The 13,596-nt window shown below is 38.9% G+C and overlaps 1 protein-coding gene across 2 annotated transcripts in view; it reads left to right on the top strand.

The window, feature by feature from the left end:
* The window catches only part of CAPN7 (calpain 7), a 101,259-nt gene that overhangs the window by 26,748 nt on the left and 60,915 nt on the right, over nt 1-13,596 (top strand). For both annotated transcript variants that reach the window (XM_040353060.1, XM_040353059.1), the window contains exons 3-5: nt 3,183-3,340; nt 7,213-7,280; nt 9,269-9,475. In XM_040353060.1, coding sequence (XP_040208994.1) covers nt 3,183-3,340; nt 7,213-7,280; nt 9,269-9,475 — 433 coding nt within the window. The remainder of the gene's footprint in view (nt 1-3,182; nt 3,341-7,212; nt 7,281-9,268; nt 9,476-13,596) is intronic.

Raw genomic sequence — 13,596 nt, 5'->3', positions numbered from 1 at the left:
GCAGGAACTCGGTTCCCTTTGCTGGACTAGAGCGGCTGAGAGCAGCCGAGCCGCCCAAGCCAATCCTTAACTAAGCGGCGATGCCCAGCTCGAGTCATTGTCAGGGGCAGGCGAACCTTAGTAATCCTTTATGTTACTGGCCGCTTCCTGTATATGTATTCATTGGGTAGTGTGCGGGTATTCCGTCACTTCCTCGATGCCGCAATGTCTCCTGGGAGCTTTTGTCATTGTTCCCAGGAGACATTGCGGAGGTCTGCCGCGAGTTATCGCGGGATTTAGAAAGAACTTGCGGTTTAGTAATTACGCATATGAGCGTATCATTTTTTTTTGGTGGGGGAGTGGATCTTGGGTGGGAGTTCCCACACTTTTTTCCCCAGGACTTGACCCCTGCTGACGACTCTCTACACTACTAATGGTTGGAACATTTTTCCAAAAAAATCACCCGGTTGATTTTAGTGTTTAAATTACTTTCATTCGAGTGTAGAGGAGGGCTAGGGAAGTGTCGGTGAACCAGATTCTTCCACTGGCACTCTATAAGCTTTCAAAGAAAAATTCAAGCATGCTTGCTAAACCTTCCTGAAACTCTCGAATGACATATCCTATAGCTAATCATTTGTGTCCATTTATCTTCAGAATCACTTCTGTGTAAAACCACTCCAAAAAGCTTTTTTTGGACTTTTGTGCACATTTGTTGTTCCACCTTTTATTAATAGAATGTTTATAGATGTGTCACGTGAGGGCATATTATGGAGGGTTTGGTAAGTGCACTCAAAGTCAAGGCAGAAAGTTTTTTTGAATGTAATGCATTCTTTTCATTAAGGTAAAAAAACCTTCCTGCAGCTCCCCCCGATCTGTATAAACAATGTGCACAAGAACAAAAGCTTCCCGACTTTCTCCCTCCTCATTGGCTCAGACACAGCAGCAGCAGGAGTGCTGTGGACTTGGCTTGTCTTAAGGACACACAGAGGGCTTGGGAGCGAGCACGCACGAGAGCCCCCATAGCAAGCGGCAGGAGAGAGCCAGGAGCGCTACAAAGTAGTTTCACTCTAATGTTTGGTCAGATGGTGTAACCCAAAGTAGAGTTTTGCGCACAGGTAGCCAATCGGCTTCTAATTTTGACAAAAAAAAACTGGAAGCTGATTTTTTTTTTTTTTTTACTATGCAGAGCTGCACCAGATTTTGTACTCTTCAGTTTTAGTAAATCAACCCCCTTCTCTCATCATACTCAAGCAGTTGCACCACTGCCAAAATTCCTTGTATTGTGGTGCAATTTGTCTCTCTGTTTTTGGGTTCTCACCTTGGCATCTATAACTTGGTGCTTTTTATAGCAGAAAAAAGACATAATGATATACAGGTGAAACTCGAAAAATTTGAATATCGTGTAAAAGTTCATTTATTTCACTAATGCAACTTAAAAGGTAAAACTAATATATGAGATGGACTCATTACATGCAAAGCAAGATAATTCAAGCCGTGATTTTTCATAATTGTGATGATTATGGCTTACAGCTCATGAAAACCCCAAATCCACAATCTCAGAAAATTAGAATATTGTGAAAAGGTGCAATATTCTAGACTCAAAGTGTCCAACTCTAATCAGCTAATTAAGCCATAACACCTGCAAAGGGTTCCTGAGCCTTTTAAATGGTCTCTCAGTCTGGTTCAGTAGGAATCACAATCATGGGAAATACTGCTGACTTGACAGTTGTGCAGAAAATCACCATTGACACCCTCCATAAGGAGGGAAAGCCCAAAAGCTAATTGAAAAAAGTTGGATGTTCCCAAAGTGCTGTATCAAAGCACATTAATAGAAAGTTATGTGGAAGAAAAAGGTGCACAAGCAGCAGGGATGACCGCAGCCTGGAGAGGATTGTCAGGAAAAGGCCATTCAAAAGTGTTGGGGACTTTCACAAGGAGTGGACTGAGGCTGGAGTCAGTGCATCAAAAGCCACCACACACAGACGGATCCTGGACATGGGCTTCAAATGTCGTATTCCTCTTGTCAAGCCACTCCTGAACAGCAAACAACGTCAGAATCATTTTACCTGGGCTAGAGAAAAACACACCTGGTCTGTTGCTCAGTGGTCCAAAGTCCTCTTTTCTGATGAGAGCAAATTTTGCATCTCATTTGGAAACCAAGGAGCCAGAGTATGGAGGAAGAATGGAGAGACACACACTGCAAGATGCTTAAAGTCCAGTGTGAAGTTTCCACAGTCTGTGTTGATTTGGGGAGCCGTGTCATCTGCTGGTGTTGGTCCACTGTGCTTCATTAAGTCCGGGGTCACCGAAGCCGTCTACCAGGAGATTTTGAAGCACTTCATGCTTCCTTCAGCAGACAAGCTCTATGGTGATGCTGACTTCATTTTCCAGCAGGACTTGGCACCTGCCCACATTTCCAAAAGCACCAAAACCTGGTTCAATGACCGTGGGATTACTGTGCTTAATTGGCCAGCAAACTTGCCTGACCTGAACCCCATAGAGAATCTATGGGGCATTGCCAAGAGAAAGATGAGAGACATGAGACCGAACAATGCAGAAGAGCTGAAGGACGCTATTGAAGTATCCTGGTCTTCCATAACACCTCAGCAGTGCCACAGGCTGATCGCTTCCATGCCACGCCGCATTGAGGCTGTAATTGCTGCAAAATGGGCCCAAACCAAGTACTGAGTACATATGCATGCTTCTACTTTTCAGAGGTCCGATATTGTTCTATGTACAATCCTTGTTTTATTGATTGCATGTAATATTCTAATTTTCTGAGATTGTGGATTTGGGGTTTTCATGAGCTGTAAGCCATAATCGTCACAATTATGACAAATCACAAATCACGGCTTGAACTATCTTGCTTTGCATGTAATGAGTCTTTTAAGTTGCATTAGTAAAATAAATGAACTTTTGCACAATAGTCTAATTTTTCAAGTTTCACCTGTATGCCCTTTTTTTGTGCTGAGAAGAATAATAGAAGATTAAAAAATGAGGTGGGATCATCAGTGATGAATATAAGTGGTTGATGTGTGAATTATTTCCAATTTTCATTGTATTTATTATTATTATATTATTAGGAATCTGTGGTGGTCTTTATTATTTGCCTCTTTCTTCAATAACACTCTCATTATAATTATTTGGGGTATATAAAGTATATATCTTCTAAAACATTTACTTATTTTTTTTTTTTCTTTTAGTTGAAGCTCAGAACATTGAAACCTTAAAATCTAAACAGCAACTGGACTTGGAACGAGCTCGCTTCCTTGTCACACAGGCATTTGAAGAAGATGCTAAAGAAAACGCAGAAGAAGCCATTGAGCTGTATTCAGAGGCAGTTGAGCTCTGTTTGAATACAGTAAGTAAATCTTTAGGACTTTCCCACTAGGGACATTATGCTGCTTGGAGAAAAGTCCCAGCAGGGTGTGTTAATTGTTAGCACTTTTGCTTCAATACTGAAGATAATTGCTGAAGTGCACTTTGTTGTTTTTTTAGCAACATTATAGATGCTGACCGCTGGGGTGCACAGTCTGTTTTTAGGGTCCATTTACTGTCAGATATGCAAATATTCCTATTGGGTATAGGCTCATTCAGGATTCCTGGAACATTGAAAATGTGGTTCTGTCATTAGACACAGTATTAATTACCTAACAATTTACACCTACAGGTGCGAGTACCCAGCTTACAGTTCTTTTGTGTGTGCCCCATGAGCCACTAAACCCAGGGTGTTCTATGACCAAGGCTCAGAAAGTTGTACTTTGGCCCATTCCCTTCACCTCGTAATCCTCCATATTGGTCAGTTAAACCACACTTCACATTTAGCAATGTTAAGGTGGGGGAAGACATGGACCAGAACCTTTCTAGTCTGCATAATACAAAATGTATTAACAAATACACTATTGCCAAAAGTATTGGGACACCTGCCTTTACACGCCCATGAACGTTAATGGCACCCCATTCTTAGTCCACAGGGTTCAGTATTGAGTTGGCCCACCCATTGCTGCTATACCAGCTTCAACTCTTCTGGGAAGGCTGTCCACAAGGTTTAGAAGTGTGTCTATGGGAATGTTTGACCATTCTTCCAAAAGCGCATTTGTGAGGTCATGCACTGATGTTGGATGAGAAGGCCTCCACTCCAAACTCGCTCATCCATGTTTTTATGGACCTTTCTTTGTGCACTGGTGCGCAGTCATGTTGGAACAGGAAGGGGCCATCCCCAAACTGTTCCCACAAAGTTCGGAGCATTAATTGTCCAAAATGTCTTGGTATGCTGATGCCTTAAGTGTTCTCTTCACTGGAACTAAGGGTCCAAGCCCAACCCCTGAAAAAAACAACCCCACAAAATAATCCCCCCTCCACCAAATGATCTGGAGGGGTGACCCAATACTTATGGCAATATAGTGTGGATGAGTGAGTTTGCGGTGGACGAACTTGACTGGCCTGTACAGAGTCCTGGCCTCAACCTGATAGAACACCTCTGGGATGGATTAGAGCGGAGATTGCGAGCCAGACCTTCTTGTCCAACATCGGTGCCTGACCTCACAAATGCGCCTCTGGATGAATGGTCAAACATTCCCATGGACACACTCCTAAACCTTGTGAACAGCCTTCCCAGAAGAGCTGAAGCTGTTATAGCTGCAAAGGGTGGGCCAACTCAATATTGAACCCTACGAACTAAGACTAGGATACCATTAAAGTTCATGTGCATGTAAAGGCAGGTGTCCCAGTGCTTTTGGCAGTCAATACTTTATGATACTATAATACTTGATAAATTTGAGTTCAACAATATAGTTAATTGCAATTGAAACAAGCACTGTATAGTGAATGTTTCAGTTGCAGTTAAAGCGGAGCTCCAAGAAAATAAATAAATAAATAAAAATGCTGCAGAAAAAGGGGAAATATATATATATATATATATATATATATATATATATATATATATATATATATATATATATATATATATATATATATATATATATATATATATATATATATATATATATATATATATATATATATATATATATATATGTGTGTGTGTGTGTGTGTGTGTGTGTGTATGTGTATATATATATATATATATATATATATATATATATATATATATGTGTATATGTGTGTGTGTGTATGTATATATATATATATATATATATATATATATATATATATATATATATATATATATACATACAGCTACAGTGTTAGTAGCTGTTGACTTTTGATTTTATTCTTATTTTTTTTAAACCGAACCTCCGCTTTAACTATATTGTTGAACTCAAACTTATAAATACTTCGTGTCCAATTACCTAATTTCTCAAGTCACTAGTAGAAACTACAAGCCATTGCAGGCTATGGAATTCATTTCCATAGTAAATAAGTGTCACAGAATTTTGGAAGTATTTGTGTTGGATTCTTTACAAAGTAAATTTACTAATTTCAAGATCTTTCAGAGTAATAGAAGTAGTCTAGAAATAATTGAAATACAATGTATAGATGAATATACCATTTTACATTTTAACCATAGATGGGCCTTAGGGGCCGGCTCACACTGCTGCGATGCGAGAATCCGTTCAAATCCAGTACGGGTTCCCACATCGCTTGTCACCCGCCGGCGGTTCACACTGCCCTATGTGAACCGCTGCGGGTGTCAATAGGAAGTAAATGACACCCCCAGATCGGTTCGCATATCGCAATGCATATTGTCAATTCAGACAGGAATCGAATCGCATGGGTTTGAACACCCATATGATCTGATTCTGCTGCAGACCAAAAAAAGGGTCCTGCACCATTTTGGTCTGAATGTGATGAGAATTCAGCCATACTTTATGGCTGAATTTGCAACGCATAGACATTGCATGTGATCTGCACAGCAGTGCGGTGCAAATCACCTGCAATTTCTGACATTGCGCTGGTGTGAACCACCACTAAGTGTTAGTAAAAGGGTAGAGAACTCGGTAAATGTTTGCACTCATTGAAGAATAATTCATTCTCGGGAAATGAAGGCAATGTGTGGCCAGTGATTCTTCACCAAACATATAGTCTGGGAATTTGTTGTAAGTGTGTAAACAAGAAGGCCTACACCACAATGCAAATCGATATTTAGAAGTTTCATTTTATTGTACCATGTTGCTCCTACATTGGCCTTCTCACACTTTTTTTAGTTTTATTACACTTTCTAATTCTTGTTGTGTGTGTGTGTGTGTGTGTGTGTATGTATGTATGTATGTGTGTGTATGTATGTGTGTATATATATATATATATATATATATATATATATATATAAATTAGGGCTGCAACTAATGATTATTTTCATAATCGATTAGTTGGGCGATTATTGTTTCGATTAATCGGATAATAGCCTAAATAGCCTAAAAAAAATTGAATTTTTTATTTTTTTTGGGCCAATTTGTTGTTGGGCAGATTACAAAACACAAATTGCCGCAAAAACACATTACATGCTTTTCTGCAGCTTCTCCATTGAAGTATATTGAACCAAAAAAAAAAGAAAAATAGCACCGTTTTGCGTTAAAAAGTCCTTGCCCTTTCCAAATACGCAGCAGCTGAAAAAAAATCATGGATGTGAACATGTCCCATAGGAAAACATGTAAATGAACTGTAGTGTGTTTCTGCAAAAAGCATAAAAAACACAAAGGTGTGAACCCAGGCCTGAGATGTTTAGTAACATAATGGGGTTAAAAAAACAAAAATAAGTACAAAAAGAGCAAATAATCGCTACTGTAAGGGGTTCATTTTTTTTACTGTGGGACAGTTAAAGTAATATTTACAGTAGCCATTTGCTTTTTTGTACTATAAAGGGCTAATTTTACTTTTTTTTAATCCCATTATGTTACTGACCGATTAATCGATTATGAAAATTGTAATCGATTTATTTTATAATCGATTAGCTGTCGATTAATCGATTAGTTGTTTTGGCCCTAATATATATATAATGCTGTATGTTTTATATCTATTTTATGTTCAAGTAGTGTCCTGAAAAGGCATAGCACAGGTTTACTTTAGGGTGAACACTGAAGTGATTCTAAATATATGTTTGCTGACCGTACACTATTCTTTCCTGAGCTTATCCCCTCAAACCAGATAAAGAAAAAGTCACGTCATGGCCTGGATGTAATGATACTTCATTCCTTTTGTCATTTGACCTTTTAAAGTTTCGGCAATCCAGGAAATACTGCTTCAACGTGTTGTGTTTTTTTTGTTTTTTTTTAGTCTAATGAAACTACAGATCAAAACCTACAAACAAAGCTGAAGCAGCTGGCTCGGCAAGCACTGGACAGGTGAGTAAAAATACTTCCTGTATTTTTTATGCAACATCCATCTCACTGTAGCAGATTTTTAACCAAAGTGTGGGTGTTTCTTCAACCAGGTATGCTGGTTGTAAAGGTACTTTGTACATGTTCTAGAAAAATAAACACCCGCCGCTCCAGGTTAGACCAGGAAGCATAATGATCCAGTAGGGGCTTGCCTCCGAAGACAATGAAATTCAAAGAAATGGCCGCACACCAATGTAGATCAAAATCCTTTTATTTGGACATCCCAAAAACTACAGGAGTCAAAGTGCTGAGTTGACGCGTTTCGCACACTTCACGTGTGCTTAGACATTAACAAACATGTTCTACTTACCTGCTCTGTGCTATGGTATCCTCTTCTGTGTCTGCCCCATAGCAAGCACTTGCTATGGGGCAGACATGCATGCTCAATCCCGTGTTATCCTTTGTGTGTCTATTGAGAGACACACACACACACACACACACACAGTGCCGCTTGGTCCCATCCTATCATATCTGTGATACATTTGCCTATATGTCTCAGTTTACTGCTCCCTGCTAGCCATATGGGTTAGAGGTAGAAAGGAATTTCATGTGTGATTCATTCCTCTGACAGGTTATTGACGTGCTAATGTCCCCTCACTATTCTAAACGTTAATTGATCTATTGTGTTGTGTGAAGAAGATCTGTGTTTACCCTTAAAAGATGTGTATTGTATCATCAGGCTAAATGATTAGAGAAGTAGTAGGTTAATTATTCTGATTGCTTCAGTGTAGTAATTAACTCCCCTGATGTCTTTATCTAAAGAAATGTGTCTGCATGGTCGGCTCCGACTTGTCTCCTATAATCTGTATGGGAAACCCCACTGTGTGAGGGGGGGCGTTCCTAACAGGTTGCAACCACATATAAGCTGAGTTTTTGTGTCATTAAAGTGTCTTTTTCTAGCAGTAAGCTTGTCTCATGTGTGGCTTTCTGGGCGATTCCAGGGATATCCCTCCTCGTGGAATATTGGGGTGATTTTCGTTATGGGAAGAAGGGAACGTTGACGGGGATATCATACCGATACCGTCACAATATCCATAACTAGAAAATGACAATCTGATTTGTGCTTGCACATATCTCCTATTAGTAAAGCTGGCCATAGATAATCCGCTTATTTTTTCTTTAATGTAGTTGGTGTCATCCCCCTACCAGGACATTGTATTCTGAGAGCAAAATGCGTCTGGTCCCTGCTGAACTGGCTGAATTCTGATCCTCTATGGCCAGCTTTAGTAAGACAGCGTTACTTAAAGGGTAAGTTTACCTTTTACAGAAATACCTGTAAGGTGAACTTACAATGGACCCAGTCCTGCTAAAATGAAGCGCGGCGATCACCCGTTTAAGAGACATCGGGTCACTGTCTCACCGGTCCAAAGCCATGAAATATGTTGAAATGTCGTTAAATGTCATAAAATAGTAATAAAATATTTTACAGTGAACCCGATTCCTGACATTCTTGCCTTCTGTAACTGAGACTGTCATAGACTTATTTTTCTTTATTAAGATAAATGAATGCACCATATACAACACCAATTCAAATTAGGTTAGCTGTCACTTGAAATGCACGTAGCGTTTTTTTCTTTTTTTTTCATGCATGCATGTGATATTTTATCTTGCTGTGGAAACCTTATAGGGTTAGAGCCATTCTTGTTGTTGTTGGACATTTAACCCTGCCCAATGCCTTTAACTTGTAGTTTCTTATTTTGAAACATGTTGATCCAAGAACACTGTACCACTGCTACTTTTATCTTTTCCACTTTCACAGTCGTTGACATTAGAGTCGTTTTAATTTGCTTGCTGTCAGGATCATTATAAACCAGCAGCTAAGTGTGTTAATAACAAAACAGTATTTACCTTTTTAATTTTTGTGTTGCCTGATATTTCCTGTATATAATTTAAATGATGACAATGTATTATTGTTTTTGTTTTAATAAGTATTGCTTATTTTGTGTAATTAGGGCAGAGTCCTTAAAGGAATCTATGTCCAAGTCTTCTGTTAAAGACAAGATATCTACCCCCAAGCCAAGCCAGCCAGCAAGACCATACCTTCCTCTGGGTTCAGACTTCAGCCTAAATGATAAACCGTCATCTGTCAAATCTAACCTGACTCAGAGTAGTGAGCCAGCTCGCCAAAGATACACATCGGAGGAGATCGAAGTGCTTAGGTACAATCTCATTGCCTGGTTAACATTGTCAGAATGTTTATACTGAAATATTAAAACATTTATTTATGAAATTATGCAAAATCTGTGGTTTTAGGGAGACTTTCAAATTTTTCCAAAAAATGCAACCAATTAATTAAAGTTTGTTTATCCGTGCTATTTTGAAAACAGAATGTAAGGATCTCGCGCCAAATATTTAAAAACCAGTGAATAAATTATAGTGAAAATTATTATATAAGAGCTGCTCCCCAAAATTCAGTAACTGAAGACGGTATCAAAATAACAAAGCAGGGGGCGCTGAACTATCTACAAGTGCACGTACCATATAATACTATATAATGATAATGAAATAAATATATGTGCCAACCGTGCAGTGGCTAGTCACCACTCAATTGAGTGAATGGTTGCCAATTGTGCTTTAGAACATAACATGCATAAATCGAACACAAATAAGTCCGTTGCAATATAGCAATGAATTTATAAAGTGTCCATAAAAAGAGCATAAATGATATTGGTAGTGCCCAGATTTCCTTCGAATCGCGTTGTGCAAGGAAAAAGAGGGTTTCCTCCTTCAACAATTAAGGTACACCGCAATTGTGCATAAAAAGGATGGCACCTTACCAGATGTCGTTGACCTTTTTCGTTAGAAAAGAGGTCAAATGGAGCTTTGTTGTCACAAAATGGACAAACTGTGGCAAATGTTCCCTTAGTTCCTTGAGTGCGGCTTAACTTGGAACGTCATTAAGGGCCAGATCCACAGAGCAAGTACGCCAGCGTATCTACTGATTTCAAATTTCCCGCGTCTTATCTTTACTTTGAATCCTCAAACCAAGATACGACGGCATTTGGGTAAGATCCGACAGGCGTACGACTTTGCACGCCTTCAGATCTTAGATGCAATACTTCGGCGCCCGCTGGGTGGAGTTTGCGTCGTTTTCCGCGTCGGGTATGCAAATTAGCAATTTACGACGATCCATGAACGTACGCGCGGCCGTCGCATTTTCTAACGTCGTCTGTAGTCGGCTTTTTCCGGCGTATAGTTAAAGCTGGTATTTTGCGGCGTATAGATAGACTTGCCATGTTAAGTATGGCCGTCGTTCCCGCATCGAAATTTGAAATTTTTTTTTTGCGTAAGTCGTCCGTGAATAGGGATGGACGTAACTCGCGTCTAAGTTCAAAAAATGCCGTCGTTGCGACGTCATTTCGCGCAAAGCACGGCGGGAAATTTCAAAACGGAGCATGCGCAGTTCAATCGGCGCGGGGACGCACTTCATTTAAATGAACCACGCCCCCTACCCGCTGATTTGAATTCCGCCGCCAGAAATACACTACGCCGCTGTAACTTAAGGCGCAAATTCTTTGACGTACGTTTCGTCTATAACGTCATCAGGAAGCCTGATGACAGTATAGACGAAACGTACGTAGAGGCGGTACCTGGGCACGCACAGCATCAACTTCCGGTCCCGCTGGTTCTCTGACGCCAGAGGTGGAATGCACGCCGGCTTCCCCAGCGAGGACGCATCTTTATTTCCGACCTAAGCCGTACAGCCTCCGTGCCGGGACGTGGGCACTTTTCCAAGTAGGGAGCCACTCGGCACTGTGTTATTTTAAATATTTAATAAATGGTATCATGCTATGGCGGTCTCTTCTTCTTTTTTGCCACGCTTAATGACGTTCCAAGTTAAGCCGCACTCAAGGAACTAAGGGAACATTTGCCACAGTTTGTCCATTTTGTGACAACAAAGCTCCATTTGACCTCTTTTCTAACAAAAAAGGTCAACGACATCTGGTAAGGTGCCATCCTTTTTATGCACAATTGCATAAAAATTGGTGAAGGTGGAAACCCTCTTTTGCCTTGCACAACGCGATTCGAAGGAAATCTGGGCACTACCAATATCATTTATGCACTTTTTATGGACACTTTATTAATTCATTGTTATATTGCAACAGACTTATTTGTGTTTGATTTATGCATGTTGTGTTCTGATGCACAATTGGCAACGATTCACTCAATTGGGTGGTGACTAGCCACTGCACTGTTGGCACATATATATTTATTTCATTATCATTATATAGTATTATATGGTACATGCACTTGTAGATAGTTCAGCGCCCCCTGCTTTGTTATTTTGAAAACAAGCAAGTTTAACAAGGTGGCAAAAATATATATTTATTAACTAAAAACTCAGTGTAAAATAATATCAGATATAATTGGTGATAATACAAAAATTATATATTTTAAAATATATATTGGAAATACAGATGATGATGATAATAATACAATTTTACCACAAGCTCTTATTACAAAATGTCATATTTCAACACTTCAGTGATGACTTGTTAAATTTAGACTTGCTCAGTAAATAGCTTTTCATGGCTTTACAGACTTATGTAAACAGATTAGGTGTTAATTTTAACACTTGTGCTTTTTCTCAAAACAAACAGACCTTCAAACTTACACTTTAAAAATGCACGGACAACATGTTATACTGTGCACATAGCTTGATAATTTAATCAAGACTTATTTTTACATTTAGAATGAATCTATGGTTCAACACATACTATTACTAATCCAATTCTAAGACTACAAAGTCGGTTTTGTGAGATACAAGATATGTATCAAGTTCATACTGCAGTTAAAATTCAATTCACTTTAAAACTGAACTGCCAATATTGATTAGATTAGTTAAGCATATGCTCAAACAACTTCAATAACCCAAAAAGGTAAAAACAAAAAGATTAATACTTTACTAGGACTTAAGAACTCTGTTTTGAGAAGCATCAAGTTAGGTGTCCCACAGGACTTCTCCAACATTCCTACATCTCTGCACTCTCTCTTACTGCTCACGTAATAAAAGACTCTTTCCATCCTCAAAAAGTCTTACAGTCTTCCCTTTTGTAACCAGTCTATATTGCCCTTAGAATGTGGGTGTGCAAATAAATGCCTTTCACATTGTGAGAGACATCAAACACACATCATTACATTTCCTGGATAACCCTTATATGTGAAATTTGCAGTTTCCTTTATTCACCATTTCAAAGGGGGCAGTATAGGATAAGAATTATATTGTTAATTGTTATTATTTTATGTCCAAGTCAATTTATGAATGACCCTTGACTTAGACTTTAGAGAAACTATTAAATATTTAGAACTGTCTAAATTCTGTCATTCTCTCTAGACATTCTGGCTAAAACTCAGATTTATGCCTTCTAAGTGAATTTAACCCACACACGACTTGTGTTCTAAATACCTTGAGACTTAGTCATTGGTTCTGACTAAAAAGCATAACAACTATTTATGAATATTCTCAATATAACTTTTAAACATTACATTCATATACACTATTTCCCTGCATATGAATAATATGATGACTAATCAGTGAATACATCAAACAGTATATCATGATTAATATAGAAAATATAAAAGAAAAATATAAACCAAAAACTAACTATAGGTAATATTTGTTCAGTTAATCATGCCTATAACTACTCCAATATAACGTATTCATATATTGGAACCTTATGTTAATATTATTTATGCAATAAATAATACAATATGTTTCATATTGGTCGTATAAACATGGCTTTTCTGTTTCATTGTGCAGCAGGCTGTAAATTTCATTTACTGTAAAAATTTAAAATAACCTCTTTCTACATCCATAGCAAGTTAGTTAATTTTAGGTAACACTCCCTCTCCCTGAAACCCATAGAAAGACCTCAGTAAGTGCCCTGAAATGGCCCAGCTCCATATCTAGATTACAGAAACAGGCAATACATTTTGTTATCTTAATCTTTCTAATGTATCCAAAATAAAAATAAGGCAGTCTCCGAATTACAAACATCCGACTTGCATATGACTCATACTTGCAAACGGAGGGCGACAACAGGGAGTGAGGGGAAACTACCCCTAGGAGGAAAAATTCCCTCCTGTAAGGCCCCGTACACACGACCGAACATGTCTGCTGAAACTGGTCCGCGGACCATTTTCAGCAGACATGTTCGGTCGTGTGTAGGCCCGAGCGGACAGGATTCCAGCGTACATTTGCCCGCCGGGCCTTTTTCCAGCGGGCAAATATTTCCAAACTTGTTTAGAAACAGCCCGCTGGAATCCTGTCCGCTCGGAC

Source organism: Rana temporaria, chromosome 5 (assembly GCF_905171775.1).
Source record: "Rana temporaria chromosome 5, aRanTem1.1, whole genome shotgun sequence".
In the NCBI taxonomy this organism is placed as follows: domain Eukaryota; kingdom Metazoa; phylum Chordata; class Amphibia; order Anura; family Ranidae; genus Rana; species Rana temporaria.
This window is presented reverse-complemented; position numbering and strand designations above follow the sequence as displayed.